General features: G+C 38.1%; 2 protein-coding genes across 3 annotated transcripts; both read right to left on the reverse strand.

The window, feature by feature from the left end:
- Positions 1-19: 19 nt before the first annotated feature.
- dolpp1 (dolichyldiphosphatase 1) lies at positions 20-6,331 on the reverse strand. Its single transcript, XM_084935600.1, has 8 exons — positions 6,197-6,331; positions 5,424-5,524; positions 5,170-5,254; positions 3,631-3,730; positions 3,226-3,324; positions 2,158-2,286; positions 1,930-2,019; positions 20-1,523 (listed from the first exon to the last, which is right to left on the reverse strand). The coding sequence occupies exons 1-8, from the start codon at positions 6,270-6,272 to the stop codon at positions 1,487-1,489; spliced, it is 717 nt and encodes a 238-aa protein (XP_084791726.1). The 5' UTR covers positions 6,273-6,331; the 3' UTR covers positions 20-1,486.
- Positions 6,332-9,505: 3,174 nt separating this feature from the next.
- Positions 9,506-18,966, reverse strand: miga2 (mitoguardin 2). Of its 2 annotated transcripts, none has more exons than XM_084935602.1 (16): positions 18,842-18,966; positions 17,830-18,001; positions 17,541-17,751; positions 17,300-17,415; positions 17,069-17,189; positions 16,448-16,575; positions 15,578-15,695; positions 15,313-15,419; positions 15,040-15,143; positions 14,556-14,628; positions 14,377-14,463; positions 14,168-14,266; positions 13,405-13,539; positions 13,252-13,305; positions 13,034-13,150; positions 9,506-12,460 (listed from the first exon to the last, which is right to left on the reverse strand). In XM_084935602.1, exons 2-16 carry the CDS (start codon positions 17,923-17,925, stop codon positions 12,260-12,262), a joined length of 1,767 nt encoding a protein of 588 aa, XP_084791728.1. In that variant the 5' UTR covers positions 17,926-18,001; positions 18,842-18,966; the 3' UTR covers positions 9,506-12,259. The 2 variants fall into 2 exon arrangements, with proteins under 2 accessions (XP_084791728.1, XP_084791727.1); XM_084935601.1 differs by having other exon boundaries at positions 17,830-18,065.
- Positions 18,967-19,022: the final 56 nt, after the last annotated feature.

Here is a 19,022-nt window from a genome sequence, read left to right on the forward strand (position 1 = left end):
TAAGACATTTGACCATCACTTGTACATAAACACATTTTTATTCAGCCTGATATAGGTTACACATGGAAAAAAACCAAGAAACCAAAACAAAAAAAAACAAACAAAAAAAACCCAAAACAAACTAAGAGATCTACTTCCCTTTGTGGAGCTAATGGTGACACTTAAAATCAGCTTCGGCGCTCACTTGACAGCTTCCAACATCAGCTGCCGCAGGCTTTGAGGAATAAGCATAATCACATGCTACTACTGACCTGAGGATTTTTTCCTGTCTTGAGAGAAGAAAAAAAAAAAAAAAAAAAAAAAAAAAAAAATGAAAAAAAGTCCACCCTCAGCACTTATTTTCTCACTATCTGATATGGAATGTTGTGTTGGGAAAAGTGGGGAGAAGGAAAATTTTAACAAGGGTCTCCGCAACTGCAGAAAAGAAAAAAAAAAAAAAAAAAAAAAAAAAAATTACAAATCCCAGAATTCTGTTCCCAGGCTGCTACTATGCAAGAGGCATTAACAAAACACCTCGGTCCAAAGTGTGTTCAACAACAAAAGAATAACTCAAACCCACTGCTGTGCCACTTAAAGGTTGATATGAACAGAAACCATAACTTATAGCTTGTTAGTTCAGAAGGTTCATTAAATTTACACTGCTTACAGATCAGCTTTGGAGTCTAATATCATTATTATGAGGACTGGCAGAGACACAAAGCAAAACCCAATGAGGGAAAAAGACAAGTATCATGAATGACCTTCCCTAACTAGTGTTAGTCTTATTTTAACTTGTAAATTTAACAAAGTGCAAATTCATATTTATACTACATCATAACCAATTTTAGAAACTGTTCATTCTCTAGTCTATAACAATGAAAAATGGTCGACTCCACATCACCCCTAACAAAGCCATAATCAACCCACCCACCCCACCAGCTATAGTATGCATCAGAATATTTCTTTTAAAGGGAAGAAAAAAAAAAAAGAAAAAAAAAAGGAATCACTAAGTACATGCTGCAATGACGCCCATCAATCTGTTTGAAACTTGAGCTTGGGCTCCTGTAATTGGCCCCTTGAAGCTCTTGCAACACACCGTTACTGTCAGCGTGAGTTTATAGTTAAAATATATATATATTAATCTATCATTAAATAGTATGCCTCTTACACAGTCTTGCATGCACTGAAGAGCATTTTTAGGCAAGCTGTACAAGGAGGAGAGGCGTGGGGACGGACTTGCTCAGGCTGTAGGCTCCGGGCCAGGTCCAGGCACTCCTGCCACCTGTAAATATTTTTTTTTTGTGTTTGTTTTTTTGCTCTTTACTCCTTTGCAACCACGTCAGTCCAGATGATGGTTCTCCAGTGTCGTTTTTGTGTTTACTGTTTTTGCCATTTTTTGGTTGGGGGGAGGGAGGGGTTGAGTGAACATTTGTTTGCGTCTGTAAATGGGAATGTATCTGTGTGCACGTGTGGTCCTAAACTCAGTTTCACAAATGAACTTTGTAGATCACTGAACTTTTGTTCCAAGCTTTCGTTGTCTGTTCCTGGAAGAAAAAAAAAAAAAAAAGAAAATTAGCAAACTCAAAATATTAGGAGACCCAGTCATATTTAAAGCACCAAACATTTCAATGGATCAACGGTCTTGCTAAGCAGGGAGCTACGTGACATGAATATTTTTGTCTCAAGCTCTCAGCGCTACTGAAGCTTTGAAAGTGCTGAACAACACTCCTTCACCAAATTTTCATTCAGTTAACGGCACAGTAAAAAGAAAACAGGAAGACCTCTAAATGTGTCACGTCTAATTAGCACCGGCTTGCCCACATGTTAGCTGCTACCATCACCAAGTGTCTAAAATCTCAATATAGCGGAAAACCTGTTTTAGTCAGGCCTCAATAATCACAGATGTAGAAGAGCAAGTGAAATGCCATTACCACCACCACAGTATCTTACCGTGCCTCTGATCTGGTCACTGTGTACTCAAACCACAAGATGTTTGGGATCAGGCTTGTGTCTCGTACCAGGAAGTACTCTGATATTGGCCTGTGAATTGTTTAAAAGAAAGAAAAATATGAACATTAGACAATAGATACTAGACCATTTTCATGCAACTCAGGCAGAGGATGAGTTGCCCTCCCCTGTGACACATGAAGGAAGCAGAAAAATGAGAGAACTACTTACCATGCAGCTATTTTGGGGAATATTGGTGTCAGCACCTCTTGTGTAATAAAGAACCAGATTATGCCAATCGTACTACCGGCCACTCCACCGTAGAAAACCTGGCTCCAGGTGTGATACAACAAATAGACTCTGAAGAATGAGTGAGTGAGTAAGAGAAAAGAAGAAAAAAAAAATCAAAATGCATTTCAAACCATTTCAAAGTGTTATCAGCTCAGCAAAAGTGATGCTGTTACAAAGGAAATCAAGTTCTTTGCAAAGTGTGAGCAGCCTGGTCAAATGTCATCTCTGAGTTTTACACCCACTACTGACATTCATGCTTCACAAGTTGAGACAGTTAACTTAAGTCCTTCATTTCATCAAATAATTGCCACCATCTAATTGAGAAAAAAAAAAAAAGTCAATATCTCAATTATTTATAGAAAAGAGAACATAAAAAGCTTCTGCACTATAAGAATATACAAGTATATCGAGTGTTGCTTATGCAATTTCTGGCAGAAATGCCAATACAGAACCACTGAGCTCTGCGTCCCCCATCACATCAGTAATGGTTGCCAATTCAGGACAAAACTTCCTTGACTTTAAATCGACTTCTGTTGCAATAACGGCAATAAGTTTCTCCCTCCCCCCCAAAGATCACCTGCGAGGGAAGCAGCTTCACTCTGTAACACTACTGAACAGTCATGAATGGACTAAAGTCCTAAACATACTCAACAAATAAAGACGGCTCATGACAGTGCAGACTTGAATGGGCATCTGTAAACAGAGTACAGGCATGTAGTCTAGTGTCACAAATGATCACATAACATGCTGGGAACCTCCTGAACCAGCAAAAATAAATAAATAAATAAAATAAATAACCTGCCAGTTTATCATAACAAGGGCCGAGAAAACGGTTAATAAGAAAAAGGGCAAGGATGTGGTGTACAGTGCATGCATAAGACCTATATAACGAGGGTCTACTTTAGTAAAGCAAGTACTAATATTACTGTTTGTTAGAGTACTCTTCTATCAACTTCATATTTTAGGAATGATCTGGGATATGTGAAGAGGATAGGGATTGGATTTTACCTGCTGTATGACACTGATAAGGCTATGCCCAAGAGGATAATGGACAGTATGTGTCTCCACAGAAGGTCCACACATCGAGCATTGTTCGTTTGATGCATTCTGACGGGGGAATAAATTAAATAAATAAATAATAATATACAGCAGTTTGGCACAGTTTAAAGTTAAGGTGGAATAATTACTGATAACCCAAACCATTCTTGTAATGACCTCAAATAACCAAACTGAGCACCAGATGAAAACTAGAAATGAAATGCTTGTTTGAGATGCACACAATACACACTGCATGTTTGCATTAGTCCTACTGCTAGACTAAATTCACTTTGTCAAGTAGCTGCTGCAATTTGAATTATTTCACAACTATGTTTCTATCATTAAACTTCCCCAAACAACAACAAAATAACTCACCTTAAATAAAGGAAAAGAAAGAAGTAAACAACAAAGAACCAGATAAGCTGGGAATGACTGGAGGGCATCCCATACTCTGTGTGCACGGTTGTGTGAGCCCCTGCAGAGAGACAACAGAATCTTATAAACATTAATTTACAATATTGGTTTTATGTAATATCTTAATGTAAAACACTCTGGTCAGGACAGGGACCAAAGTTTACAAGTCCACTCTTAAATGCATCTCATTATGTACATGCTTTCGTGTACTTTGAGCATGTGAATAATCTATTGATGATTAAAAATGCAGTATGTCTAGTTTTCGCTAGGATGACCCCCCCCCCCCCTTAAAACACTCATAGCAGTATTAGATTTGTTATTTTTGCATGTTATTCATTCAGATTATAGTATATCTAAAGAAAACAAGATTGCAGTTTTTGATTCCAGGTTAGGTTATGATTTTGTTTACTTATATTTCTTAAGAAAAATAAAGTATTTATCCACAGTAACTCCAGCTTTACAACAGTTCGGCTATGACAAACAAAACCCAAAAATTATTCAGTTTTTTTAATCATGCATAAAGAAAACAATTAAATGCTCTTGTCCAAAAACCTGGAAGAAGAGGGAAAAAAACCCAAAAGAAAACAAAGCCATTATCATCAGCCAATAAAACTTTTCTCCCCTTCAATGAAGTATTCATCAACCAAAAGTATAATACCATGTGTCTAACAATGTGTACGTCCCACTCTTAAACAGATGGAGCATTGGCACAGGATTTCTGGGTCAATGGCAGATGATCCCCTGGGTGCTGTGGGGTGGGGTCTTTTAGTGAGCTTTTTCCAGTTATTCCAGCAAATGATGATGATAGAATTCTGGGACATTTGGAGGCTGGATATGGCCTATTATTATGTTCCTGAGGAGTTTTTGTCAAGTAGTGAGGTTAGGACAAAATAAAAGATGGGTGTAGCCACTGGGCCACATCTATTATGTAGCCTCAAACTGAGTACTTTCACCAAGAGGATAAGGCAGGAGCAGCATGTTAGGTGGACTGCAACTACAAACTAAAGAGAAACGCCATCAGCCCAATATTCTCCATTTAATGAGGTGACCAGTGGTTTTTGTGTTGTGGCTGATCAGCGTATCCAGTGCAGGCACTGTTTTGGGTTTAGTAAAAGAATAAAACTACTCATAAAGCTGAAGTGGATATCGGCATTTTCTACAGGTACTTCTATTTAGCTCTAATTCAATATTTGACAAAACAAAAAAATTTTGGACAAAAAAAAATAAAAAAAAAATAGATGCTATAAGCCAATTTTTATATTAAATTGGGGCTCTCGAATCATCTTGATGCCATCATCACACAGTTCGGAGATAAAGAGATAATAGCAAGATAAATTTGTAGTCTCAGGTTTCAGTGCTGTGCGCCTGAATAGATATTGTGGTTGATAGCAGAAGATGAACTCTAGCTACCGTTACGTTTTTGTAATGCTTGCCCAACCCAACCTGCTATACATAAAAAAGAAAAAAAAAAAAAAAAAAAAAACTTGTTCCTTCACCCACCTGCGCATGGGCGCGGCTCTCTGAGAATGTGCTTCAGCAGCCAGTTCACTCCTTCATTCAGGAGAAGCCCTCCAAAGAAGGAAATCTAGTTTTATGAGAAAAAAAAGGCAATGCACGAGTGTTTGCATACTTCTGCCCTGTCTGACAATGCTGATCAAGTTCCTGTGAGACAATTGACAGTTTCACAGGCGGACTTTTAAACATTGTGCCCTTTCTAAAACCACAACTTTGTCAAGTACATGTGCAGGACTCACCGTGTGCAGTTCCCGTTTAAACACTATGAGTGTAACAAAGCCCACAAGAATTGCTATAGGGATGAGGCTGATGTAGGCCAGCAAGTGTCCCGTCAGATCATCTAAAACACATTAACAGATTACAGATATTAAATGGCACATAAACAGTAGAAGTCACTGGTGGGAGTGACAAGTTGTGTCTCTCAGTGAACCCGGATGACCAAGACACTGTGGCTACAAGAAGGAAGCTGGTGTGGTTAAGTAGCTAAGCCATATTTAAACTAACAGAGCACATTATTGGGTGCAATTCAAACATATACGTGCAATGAGATTCAGTCACACTGATCAGTATCAGGCCATGGGACTAGCTAGTATGTTAGCTACAATGCTGGCTACAATGCTTTACGAGGAGTACCAATTTATTTCTACTGTAGTCATACTTTTTTTTCCTATTTTTTAAATGCTTGAGTTTGGTCAAATAACCGTTACAGTACACGGCGTATTAGCAGAGAGCGGAAAGAAAATACCGAAGACGATATAAAGACAGCTAGCAGGCTAACTAGCCTTCATTGTGGACATTGTGACAAACTGCGCATGCGACGCTGTCTCACAATTTTGCAGTCCGGGTTACATTTCCCGCTGTGTTGCTGGTTCTACAGCAGCTCACAATTTGGCAGCAACACCGACGGCCGTGTTCATTCAGCAGCAACAAAACACGCACTGCCCGAAAAATTACACAACAGCCGGTGTCGACAGAGCTTCAGCAGACACATAAAGACGCTAAGTGTACGTACCCTCGGGGAACTCTACGTGTGTCAAAGATATGGACCGCCATCGAGGTGGTGCCGAGCACTGCTCTTCCAACGCCATCTTACCCGGACACAACCGGGCAGTCCCACAGTGAAACGCCCAGACACGTGTCCAGCCAATGGAGAGCGGAGCTCAGCACTTAAACGTCCCCTGACAGTGGAAGCGACGACCAATCCCAGCTGCAATCTGCAGACGAGCTATTTTGTCCATAGAGAAGAATTATTGAATGAACAAAAAAATAAATAAATAAAATGGGCCGCCTACAATAAAATACCAAAAATGCACTCATTCAAAAACATGTATGATCTACAATTGTCTTCATTAATTTTAAGGCATGAACCCAGAGTACTGCTTTCCCCTTGAATAATTGACCTAATTTGCATCTGAGATTTCTTTGTGTGTTAAAATATGAATTAATTTGAGCCAAATTGTCAAATGTCAAAACATCATTTAGTACTCTTAAGCTAACCTTTACAAAGGCTAAGGTATAAATTATCCTTACAGGAGACTTGATAAACTGTGACTAATACTGTATAGATCCATTATAAGCCACTTAAAAAGTGGAACTGTGTTCAAAACTAATAATAGGGAACACTGATTTTAAGATTTTAAGGTAAACACAAATGCAAGTGGTCTGTGGATTTGTTTGTTTTTTAATATTTACTTGTGTTATTTTACTTGTTTTATTTGGAATAGATGTTACCTACTCCACCTTGTGTCCAAGAAGCAGATTATTTAATTTTTTTTTTTAAAAACTGAAGTGTTTTGAAATATTTGTACATTTAGCCTTCACACAACACATGAATGTCATCTTAATTGCTAATAGGTGAATGGCAGGGCCAATATGGGGGTATCAGTGCATTTTGAATTAATTTCATTACTGATTAAGATTAATTTGAGCCTTTTCACTATCCTACACTTTACTGGCCCGCCATCATTTCTGAACAATGTTCAAAGCCAGAAGGGTTTATTTGAGAATATTAAACAACTAAACATGGGCGTAGCTTTCAGGTCCAAAAAAGTGAAGCCAATGCTGATTTACTTTTGACTGTATTCTATTTCATGACCACAAGGGGCAAATCGCTGTGGTTGAAAAAAGACTTTAGTCCTACAGAAGTCGGTGGGAAAACTGCCTTCAGCTCTAACCCCTGTAAACACTTTCCTGATGATTTTATGGGCTCAGTCATTCCTTTTGTGTCATATTTGTGTCCATTTTGCAAATTTTTATCATTCTAAATGTCAGGAAGCCAGAAGCTCAGTGACTTATGCCTTGGAATTAACTAGCTGTTAGCCAATGAAGAGTGCAGCTGTCTTTACAAACCAGTCAGTGGTGCCAAGGTGCTGGGTAATGCTACTCCAGCACATAGGTTCCCACATTAACTATAGATGACCAGTCTCTTTCAGGTTATATGTGTGCAATATACAATAATGCCATACTTGCAGGGGAGTGCTCATGCCAAGGTTATTATAGTTAAATAAAGCTGAACTGAAAATGAATACTAGATGTGAAAAACATTTTCCTTAACTAAAATAAAAACTAGATTTTCAAGAAAAGCTAAAAGTCACTGAAACAATTTTGCAAACAAACTAAAATAAAAATACTAATACAGAGGGAAAATTTGTTATCATAATTGACCTGATGAGGCTTTTATAGACATGTTTATTGAAATTTTGGATGTCTAAAAGACTGAGAGTCAACTGCTTTCAAAAAAGTTTAGTTTTTTATTGCAATGATACTTCTACTGAGAATTCTAAATCTTGCATCTGGCATATGCGCTCTATACAAAAGGGACTAAACCTAACACTGAAACTAATAAAAACAAAAGTAAAACTAAACATTGTCAAGCAATGAAAAGTAAAAACTAAACTGAATTAAAAACAAAAATACAAAACAAAATATAAACTAATTAGTAAATCCAAAACTATAAAACTCTGGCACAACCTGCTTTGTGTTTATTCTTTATAATATCTATGGTTAAATACTATAACTTGGAGCTATACAGTTTGGGTTTTTTGGGGGGTTTTTTGGGGTTTTTTTAGGTATTTTGTACACCTTATTTAGATCAAAGAGATTATCTAAAATAATCAGAACACCTGTATATTATACCACAATTTGCCAGTCAGTTTAACATAATTGAAATAAACTAAATTGCTTATAAAGTTCACACACAAACATCAATACTTCTCTAAAAGAGCTTTAACAATTAGTGATCATATAACCTTTGTCTGGCTGTTGTATTAGCCAAATGTATTTACAAACTCCGTTTGGTGTACCTCACCCATCCACAGGCTTAACTCTCATTTTATACAGGGGAGGGAAACAAATATTGCACAGAGGTTAATATCAAGATCATGGCTTATCTCTTAAAATTAGATGATTCGAATATTATAATTTTATTTTAAATTGGTTGCATGAGTTCATATTGGAAACAGCATTAACTTTGAATACAAACTTTCAGGCTGTAAGACAAACCTGATCATAAATGCAGTGTAAGGAATTTTTGATTCCCATTTATGTCCTTTTTTTCAAAAATTAAAATGTCTTTCTTTTGGGATAAAAAGTAACAAGTTATCCAGACTTGTTATACAAAGTTATTGTAAGATTTGTGCTCCTCTACTGGCTTACTATTGAATCACTACAGAGCTTTTACCACTTGTGTGTCTCCATCTCTTTCTTATTACTTTAAATAGTTTAAAAGGAGCAGCAAATGATGAAACAAAAACATTTTTGACTTTAAACTATGCCTGTATCCACCTGAGCAGTGCTATAATCGAGCTAAATGTTAGTAGATTTGTAATTTTGTGGTAGGTGCTAGTGTGTTAGCACGCTAGCTAATAATCGCTGCACGTGAGGCCGATAAAAAAAAAAAAACATCAGTCTTGAAGGTTTTTAAAGGGTGGTAGCACCACGGACGCATATATCATCCTTTGACAAAATAAAGATAAAGTATGTAAGAACTGTACTTTTTAAATTCAGGACTTTTATAGGGGACAGTTACGCGATGACAATAATCACCTGAACAATTGAGAATACTGATGATATTTGCCCTCTTTTGATGCTACTACTACTACTACGACGACGACTACTAATAATAATAATTTAAAATCCCTGACCAATATTTTAGTCACATTAGATTTTTTTCCTCTTATTATCTACTATGATCATGTACTTCCTTAAAAACCTTTAAATAAAATTAAGCCAGTGTTTTTTGATATACCTATTCTAACAATATTCTTTTAAAACTCTCAATTAGAATGTTTGACTTTTGTGAAGTAAAATAAATAACTCAATATCATTTAACAAAAAAATAACATTTAATATGGAAAATTAAAATCAGATCAGAGTTTCTGCTGTTGATTAACAATAGAAAAGACAAAAGGCATGAGTAGGACACTTGAAACACAGCAGTGACTTTCAAAACAAAACCAATCTTTCTCTACAGTTTGGCCACCTGAAATTCTTGCATCAAATATATGTTAAGAAGACTCCATGCATAATTTTTTTAAATTAGAAATTCCTAAATATTGGTAATCTGGGATCTTTAAAACTTACAGCTAAAGGCTAAGCCTGGGTCTACAAGTAGCATTATACACTGATGTATTCTCTGAGAAAAAGCAGACCAATCTATGGCCACAAGACTAAACAGAAGCATTTTTCCATAACAGCATTTACCTGCATGACACATAATGGTATAAAAATTACTAGAACAGTTAAAAGGGGAGAATTTGAACAAGATGGACACATAAACAAAACCTAGATAGCAGATTAACAATGATCATATGTATAGTGATCTGGGAAAGATAATTTCTTTACTGTACAACATTTATGTTCTTTATTATCAATAATATGTCAGTTTTTTGATGCAACAAATAAATCAACAGCTATTAAAAAAGGGTTATTGGACATTCTTGGATTTTTCTGCTAAAGTGCAAAATGCTCATCTGTCACAATGAGGAACCATATGATTTTCTGTAAAAGCTCAATTTACAGTTTTGGTTCATGTTAGACAGAAACACCAAATAACCCTGCAAATAATCAAAATAAAATAAAATAAAAGCTCTTAATTTAAGAGACTTTGATTTGGATTATCACTGCCTCAAGAAATACACTTGTATGGACTCAAAAGATAAACTACTGACACTAAAACAGCCCAAAGTATTCAGAGAGATTTTTTTCCCTCCCCTCAGAAAACTGTGCTTCTCTGTAAATAAATAATCTTTTCTTTTTTTAAATTCAATTTCATGAAGACGATTTACTTTGTATATATCTGCGTATCAGAAATGCGCCTGTGCAGTAGTGGTGTAATCGATGCGAGAATTGCGGAATAAATGCCATTCAATAACAAGTTCACAGTACTTTTGATAGCAAAGCAGACTCAGACGTTATCATCAGTGCACTTATGTGGATGACAGTCCAGCTGTACAATGCCCTGTTCTTCATTACAGATCTTTATAACATCAGAAATATCCTTGCTAAGAATACTAAATGGCAATGTTTCATTTAGAGGTTGTGTCACTGTTTACATATATTTTTTCTAAGCAAGATCTCCACAGGTGTCCACCTTCTTACACAAAAAAACAAAACAAAACCCACAGCGCCCTTTTATCACTGAAGGTACAGAAAAAGTACAGATGTAAACAAAAACATAAATGATTCAGTAGGTGTGCTGTTAAGGTGTGATAGTGAGTGAATGAGCAAACATGCACAGTGCTCGGGCCCCAACACTGGCTCACCTACTTTAAAGCCATTTTTAATGTTAACCAGTGAAACTGCCACAGAAAGACTCTACTGTTCATGTCGTGTGAACAACACAGCGCTACTGGTACCATTAGTAACACGTACTTTCCCTGCTAGGACAAGAGAGTAGTATCCACTTTGTTAAAGGCTTATTTGGTACAACTTGCGACTGGACACTTTTAGACCCAAATGTTTTTAAGCAATTAAGCTGGGAGAATGTCTCAAATTCAGACTTTAGAATTAGCAAATACAAATCAAGAGAACTCAAGTCTTACATTGTTTATTGTCTTTAGCGTCTTCTAAACTGTTGTGTTTTATGTAATAGTTTTCAGACAGGTATTTCACATCTCACACTCTTTTATTTGTGTTTGGAGTGTTGTTTTGTTTTTTGTTGCCATTTAAATCTGAATATTTGCATTATAATTTATAGAAAGTAAACCTTCATAATGCCTTAGCACATGCTTCTTCAAACACTCATGTTTACTGCAAGTGTGAACACTGGAGTCAAACATGAGTAACATGCCAGAACCCTACACTATTTCAAAAGTCTTTTTGCATTCAACAGACTTTCTTGGTTTCACCACATTTTAAGCTCGATTGACCCAAAGTGGAGAAAATAAATAAAGACATTAAAGAGGATTTAAGGACAAGTGTGGAGATAAGGACAAGTGTGGAGATAAACCCACCCCATTTTGCATTAACCAGCAGCACTAATAATCAGTTGGCCAAAGTGCTCAAGAACTCTCAGGAAATCTCATCATTTTAAACATTTAATCTTACTTAATTTAATATAAAACACAAAATGCTGTTTCCCACACCATGATTCCCCTTAATTCCAGAGGTGATGAAGAGTTCTCTGAAAGCCCTCAATCCATGTGGAGTAAAAGTGTAGCGGGCACAGTTTTCATGGGTTGGTAATGCTTCCCGTCAGGCCTGTTTTCAAGAACTCACCCAACAAGGCAAAGACAAGTCCTTGCACGTCTGTCATTACATGACTGCAGTCTGTATTCTCGATGACTACACAGCAGCAACATAAAAGAGGTGGGATCGTTACACTCACTCCTTAGTACAAGGACCAATGACTTTGTAGAACTAGTGAAAGTATGTCCTACTGAAGCCGTCATGTTTAATGAAACACGGATGAATAAATGAATAATGCTGGTTCTCAGTGTATCACAGGAGGATGATTCTTTCCAGTCTTAATATCGACACACTGTTCAGCTGTGACTTCTTGCTGTTCCCAACTCGTCTGCCTCTTTGCTGTTGGCTGGTACAAGGCCCAGTGAAGCTCTTTGTTACCCTACTCCTCCTAGTTGGTCCCTGAAGAGCCCTCTTGGTCACTGGGCAGGGCACCGTTGATCTCAAGAAGGCTATCGATTCCCAGATACCCAAGTAAAATATCACTTCGGCGGTGAGAAAGGTTCAGGATGTCCTCGGCCAAACACTGTGGAGAGGTGAAGCGGACCTTGTCGTGGTCAAACATATCCTTAAGGTACTGCACGATTTGTTGCTGCAGGTGAAAGGAGAGAAAACAAAATGAAAAGATGGTATGATAATGTGTGTGTTGTTAAGCCACGTGAAGACAACTTCATGTGGCTTAGTAGGTTAGCTCTGAGCCACATGAATGCAAGTTCCCCCATCATTGTTACTGCAGCTACTACTACTTTGACTGTAAAGGCTCTTGCATGTAATGATGTCTGTGGCTCAGGAGCTGCTACTTAAATCTAAAAAATATTGAAATTAGGTTTGGCACAAAGTGTATATAAATGTGCTCTAACAAAGCAGCAGGCAAAGAACCTTTAGAGTCGCATTAAAGGAAATGTAGGTTTAAGAGTTTCACTCTGACTCTTTTCTTCCAACACTGCACTTCTATAAAGTTTTATAACCCGATTAAAGAAAGTATCTTGCAGCATCTTGCATCCTCTGCTGTACATCTCACTATACAATTGTATAAATTATACATTTAGTGTCATGTGCTGTAAGAATTGTAGAGTTGTACATTAAGCTAGTGGTTTTCCTGCACAGAGGATAGTGTCTGCTTGCACTGAAATATTTTTAAACCATATACTCTGTATGGCCTCACCTTAAAAATTGTGCACACTTCACTCAGGTGCTGCCGGGGTCCTAAAAAGCCAAAAGCTAAAACTGGGCTTACATGCTCAGATATGGCATAGAAGTGGGAGATAAATCCATCAGGAACCTGGAGAGAGCAGAAGAACAAGCTATCAGAATAAACAAATTTTTTTAGGTTTAAATAAAGCCGTTAAAAAGTATTAATTTCTAAAACTAGTATAAACTCACCATAAGAAGACGCCTTTTGGCTTTTAGGACGGACCAGCAAGCAGTCGCCAAAGCCTGCCAGAAAATTAAAAACTATTATTAGAGAAACCGTTATAAGCGTGTTGGTGGAATATGGAGTAAGTATCTGTGCTGATGCATGTGCATCATATTAACCGTTTCTTTAAAGCTGTCAGAGAGCCAGCGATTCCTGAGCACAGCCACCACAGAGGCAGGAGGACTCTCCAGGTCTTCGAATGCATCCATCAGGATGAAGTCCAACACTATGTCGAAAAAGTTCATACAAACCACCTGCAATGTTCAGGAAATGTGGACCATGAGGAATGGTGAAAGCATTATTTATTTATTTTTAGCAGCAGTAATGTTTTGAACTGCTGTGGCATCAGGCATACCTGACTTGGAACACATAAAGGACTAGATAGTGTTGTGCAACTGTTGTACAAGAAAAAAAACTTATGTATTTTTTTCTTATCTACTGTGGTGACATGGAGGTTTGTAAGAGTGGGCTCCTGGTCGGTCTGTTTCAGATATACACACACCCAAGCATGTGTGAAGATGTGCTGTGGATAGTTTGAAGCTATACTACTGATGAACAGCTGGTGGCAGCAATGTGCAACATATTAAAATTATGTACATCTGACTCAAAGAGCTCAAAGAGCTGAGCACACTGTCATGTGTGTTGGTCATGCGTGGGTTATATCTGTCACTGAGAAACTAAAAAAATTAAGCAATCGGTCCCTTTAAATATTTTCACTAAAAAACCAAAAAGCAACAAACAAACAAAAAAAAATACAAATGTTAACTGATGTTTGCAATGAATAGCTACTGATTGTATTCACTTGTCACATTCATGCTTACTGTAAACACACATACACTATCACATTGATGTGATGACTTGAATAACAGCATGATTACTCACTCCTCGACCCTCCAGCTCCATCTTAGTGATGGGCCACGTTTCCTCTCTCTGAGTGTACAGCAGCATGTCTTCATAGCTTTCTAGAAAAGCTTTGGGGCTCTGAGATGAAGCAAAAGATCAAATGAGATCAATTAAAATAAATAATTACAGCTCTTTAAAACTGTCCAAAAGGACATTCATAACTGAGGATCCAGTGAGGAGTATTTTACCTTGTTCGCCTTTATCATTAAACCCACAATCATTTGCTTTCCGGTCTCCATGAAAAACGTACGATGAGTTTCATCTAACAATAGGATCTGGAAAAGAAAAGCATCACTGGTTTAATTTCTGTAGTAATTTGGTTTTAAACATGTATATACGTATGAAGTGTGGGTTTGCTGAAACCAACCTGGAATGCTTGTCTCACACAGTGAAGCTTGGCAAGGAAGTCTTGGTCACTATAACATTCAAGTAGTTCAGTCCTGGTAAACACAGAAAAATTTATTTAAGTCAACAAAGGCTCATGCTTCTCTTGGCTGCTGTGTATTGGAGTATAAGATGTTTTGTTTTTGTTTTTTAGCACCACTATTACCTTTTGTTAAAATGTGCATTTTCACATCCAAAAAGTAACACCAGCATTAATTTGGAGTCTAAAAAAAAATTCACTTTTTGCTCAGTTTTGGTCTCCACCAGTTTAACTGCTAAAGGCTTTTTGATGTTTGACAATTAAACTGCATTTCTCAGTAGTTTTAGTTGAAAGTCTATGAGGGACCACAGATACAACAGACAGTGACTCATATGGCATTATCTACAGTAATATATACTATTTTTAGAAAAGTATTTGTCAGTGCATCTTTAAGTATACAAATAAAAATGCTTCACATAACAGTTACCTCAGGGTCCTATAGGCCACTTTGTCTTCATGGACCAGAGACAGGGCTTCTTCATAAAGGGCTGCTGGCTGATAGACCTCCCCTAGAGACATGGGATCTAACAGCTGCACATAAACACAAATACCTCAGTGCACAGCCTGTGTGTGTGTGTGTGTGTGTGTGTGTGTGTGTACACAGATGAATACACGAGTGGGGGGGAGGTTTTTTGAAGGGTCTGGAGTGTACTGTGTTTTCTGACAGTTGGTCTTTAGAGGGCAGGGGAAAGAAGCTCACCTCCGCAGCCGAAAAGAAGGAGTCATCAGAAGTGACAGTAGTAGCATCGTCCTCTAGCAGTCTATGGAAACTTTCCACTTGAGGCAAGATTAGCGTTCCTTCACTTTCTGCCAAAGGAACAACACAAGCTAACTGCCAGAGCCAGACCGGAAGCACACATGTATAGCTCTAAGCAGTGACAGAGGCCAAGAGCCAACAGTCGAAATGTATGATCTTTGATTAATAATATTTATATTGTCTGATAGGGTCACACAGAAATTCTTACCAAAGTCTGCCAGCACATTGTCTGCTGGGATACTGCTCCCAAAATCCTCCTGTAGGTGATACGCTCTGTGCAGTAGTGTCTCTAACTTCTCAGCAAACACTTTATTTCGGGCTTCACCCTGTAAAATAAAAATAATAAAGATAACACTTTAATATTATATAATAAATAACCCAAGAATTAGTTTATTTAGTTAAATTAAACTGGCACTGGGCTCTAATCCAGGAGGCAGACTAAGCGAAATTGATCAGCTTTTCTGGAACCGCATCACATTTTATAGTTAAATTTAATCATTTTATTTAATTTTTTTTTAATAAATAAAAAGTCTTGCAACAGTTTATGACCAGTTCTTTTTTTCTATAATTATTAGGCAGTTGTTTAATGCACTGATGTGTTGCAACAACATCACGTAAAGTATTTGATTATTTCTGCCTTTTGATGGATAAAAATGCTTTATAAGATTAACAGGAAATCTCAGCTTTAATGTTCCCCAGTGTAGCCATTTATATTCTGACCTCAGCCTTCGCTGAAAGATGACAGCTCTCCTGCAGCTATAGCAGAGATGATTTACTGAGTTACTTTTCATAGTGAGAGTTCAGTCACAGTCCCACTGTGCAAGTGGACTCCAATGCATATCTGGTTTGGGAAACTACAAAGCTTATGATAGTTGATAAACTGAAGCCAACGATAGCTTCAGGTGGTTTGGAGTCACTCCCATCTTAGACCCACAGAGTGATTTGAGTGATCTTCAGTGGAAAATATGTTGAGGTTCAGACTTTGAATTTCAGACATTGTATCTTTCAAAATGTTGCTTGACATCATTTAATGACTAGCAATCCCACCACACACTGGTAATAACAGTTTAATAGTTACCGTGATAACGTCTCCACATGTTGCTCCCTGCAGAGCCAGGCTGTTGTTGCTGGATGTTGAGTGGGGTTGATGGCGAATATTCAGTGCCTGTTCCCACTTTCGCAGAGCCTCATCAAACAGCTCCATGCCTAACAGGAAGCGAAAAATTAGATTCAAATCCCAACGTTGTCTGCAGTTTTGCCCCGTCTTAAATGTAGCACACAACAGTTCAATTCACACATGGGCTCAATCAGATTTTACATAGACTAAAACCTGTTGTATGTCGGTCCAATTCATTGAAAGATTTTATTACTCACATAAAGTTCCCCAGTTAATTAAAAGAGAAATTAAAGGCTGCAGTGCATGTGCAAAAACAGTTTTAAGCACATTACTCTTGAGTTGAAAAATAATGGTACTGCACTACAAGTACCAGTGGCACAGAGCTACAGGAACTGGCATTTTTGCATTAAATTGATATGGATTAATATTGGTTGCAATGTAATTATAGATAGCTTGTGCTCTAATGTCAGCATGAAATAGTAAAAAGACCAAAAAAAAAAGTGGCTTTACGCTGTTTTTATATTAAACAATAAAAACAACAACAAACAAAAAAACAAAACATGAGTTTTAGTGAATACTAACCCATTAAATAGAGATTCTCTGCATTAGCGTCCTCTACCGCCCCTGACTCTTCCACCACAGGCTCTGCCTCCCAAGGTGTGGATGGATTGGCAGACTGATTTGGAGAGCTTGGGACTCGCATCTAAGCCAGAAATGAGCATCCAAACACATATACACCCAAAGATGGTGAAAAAAATAAATAAATAAGTCAAAGATAAAGCAAACATGACAAAAAAAAAGTATGAAACTTACAGATGCCAGGCTGTGTGATGAACTTGAGTGTTTACTGGGAGCCAGGGAGGAAATTCCACTCATCGTATCATTGCTTCGAGTGCTGGGACTCATCATCTGTCGACCAGTAAATGGGGCTGTCCCAAAGGAAAAACATTTCCTCACTGAATGTTTCATGAATGTTTCACAGCAACCACTGCTGAAAGACACTAAACAACGTCCCCCTCCCCTAAAAAAGAAACATAATATTCTGTCTTCACACCTCTCTTTAATGATGAGGGCCGTCCTGTCTTCATGAGCGACTCTGGTATTCCCACTGTCTTCTGGCCATCCTTTTCTTGTGTTCCCTGCTTCCTCTTTCTTCCTCGCCTTTTTAAATGATGAGCAGTGAGAGCTAGAGCTACACTGCCCAGTGCTGTGGCAAACAGCACCTTCTTCAGGCTCGGTGTAAGCCTCAGCTGGGAAAATATGGACTGACAGCAGAAGAAGCAGTGAGGATACGACCAAACATAGTGTACACTCTGTGTGTGCATTTGTATAAAGGGGTTTACCTGCCCAAATGTGGAATAGAGAAAGACGGGTATCTCTGCTACAGTCATGGCCAAAGCCTGAGCGATGGACATCCCTTCTCCTCGTCTCATTGACATCTCAGGAATTATAATGCCTTCAGGCCACAGCAAAAATTAAGTTTCCCCTCTGGTCTGAGATCAGCCAGCTCAGGACCTGCTGATGAACCATCCGTAATCAACCACTCTCTCATCCAGTGGCTAACTGCAGTCTTGTTGTTCTACAACAGATAGGGCAGAAGGTTTGTACCTAAGTGTAGGTGCTTCTAACTGCACGGCCATTATAATACCAGCTATCAGTAGAAACTATTTTCACTGTACCACTCTCCAGACACAGACTTAACTTGTACAGGTTTATGGTTTGACCTGGAAGGAGAGCAGACTGACACTCTGCCAGCTACTACTTAACCAGTCTGGAGTGTCTGGTATGCAAATAGGCAACAAGCACGCCATTCAACATACTGTACGAGACAAAGCCTCACAAAAGATAGTAGTTGTAGCTTCAACATGAGAAACTGGTTGACTTTCTACGTCTCTGAAGCAAACTAGTGTACATAAAGCACAACTATGTTCCATGCAGACTTAAGTTATTGAAAACAAGGCTGCTAGTTGAAAGAACTTTGACAATATGTTAAAGCGAAAGCTAGCTGTTAGCCAGTCCAGGAAGCAGAAGACAGTAATTTCAACTGACACAAATTATTTTAGAGCTTTCCCCATAAATTCAGCAGCAGGGTTTATGTCTTTCTTTAAAGCTTAAGTCAAGGACAGCTAAATATTAGCACTAGCAAAGATGAAACTATCTTTTTAGATGAGCATATGCTAACGTCAACTAGCTTATTCGGCTAGCCTTATCTGTCAGTCTGCATCATAGCATCACCAGGTCAAGCTGGCTTCAGAGCAAAGTCTGTGAGCTGACACCTCACACACTTCAAGGCGGCTTTGTGTGCAGCTTCCCCAGAGGCACAACTAATAACATAATCCCTGCGTAGGTACATACCGTGATCATCCGAGGCTTCAAGGAAGGACATCCCCGTGTCACAGTCAGTGAAAGTCGCACGGTGGATTCTTTTTTTTCCCAAGGCCCTACGTAGTTAACGCAAGAATACCGACGCGGACACGGGCCAGTCGGGTGAGGTGTGAAGACAGTTACCTATTTCTTGACGAATCAGATAAAAGAG

This window comes from Perissodus microlepis, chromosome 7 (assembly GCF_051167445.1).
Source record: "Perissodus microlepis isolate ML-2025 ecotype Zambia chromosome 7, ASM5116744v1, whole genome shotgun sequence".
Taxonomy (NCBI): Eukaryota; Metazoa; Chordata; class Actinopteri; order Cichliformes; family Cichlidae; genus Perissodus; species Perissodus microlepis.

Excerpts from the sequence above, each read along its gene's own strand:
- dolpp1 (XM_084935600.1), bottom strand. The coding sequence starts at position 6,272 with ATGGCGTTGGAAGAGCAGTGCTCGGCACCACCTCGATGGCGGTCCATA. Across the intron at positions 5,525-6,196 it reads ACACGTAGAGTTCCCCGAGG|ATGATCTGACGGGACACTTG; the intron begins GTACGTACACTT and ends AATGTGTTTTAG. Across the intron at positions 3,325-3,630 it reads TTTCTTTTCCTTTATTTAAG|AATGCATCAAACGAACAATG; the intron begins GTGAGTTATTTT and ends TTCCCCCGTCAG.
- miga2 (XM_084935602.1), bottom strand. The coding sequence starts at position 17,925 with ATGTCAATGAGACGAGGAGAAGGGATGTCCATCGCTCAGGCTTTGGCC. Across the intron at positions 14,267-14,376 it reads TAATGATAAAGGCGAACAAG|AGCCCCAAAGCTTTTCTAGA; the intron begins GTAAAATACTCC and ends GCTTCATCTCAG. Across the intron at positions 13,540-14,167 it reads TGGAGCTGGAGGGTCGAGGA|GTGGTTTGTATGAACTTTTT; the intron begins GTGAGTAATCAT and ends TGAACATTGCAG.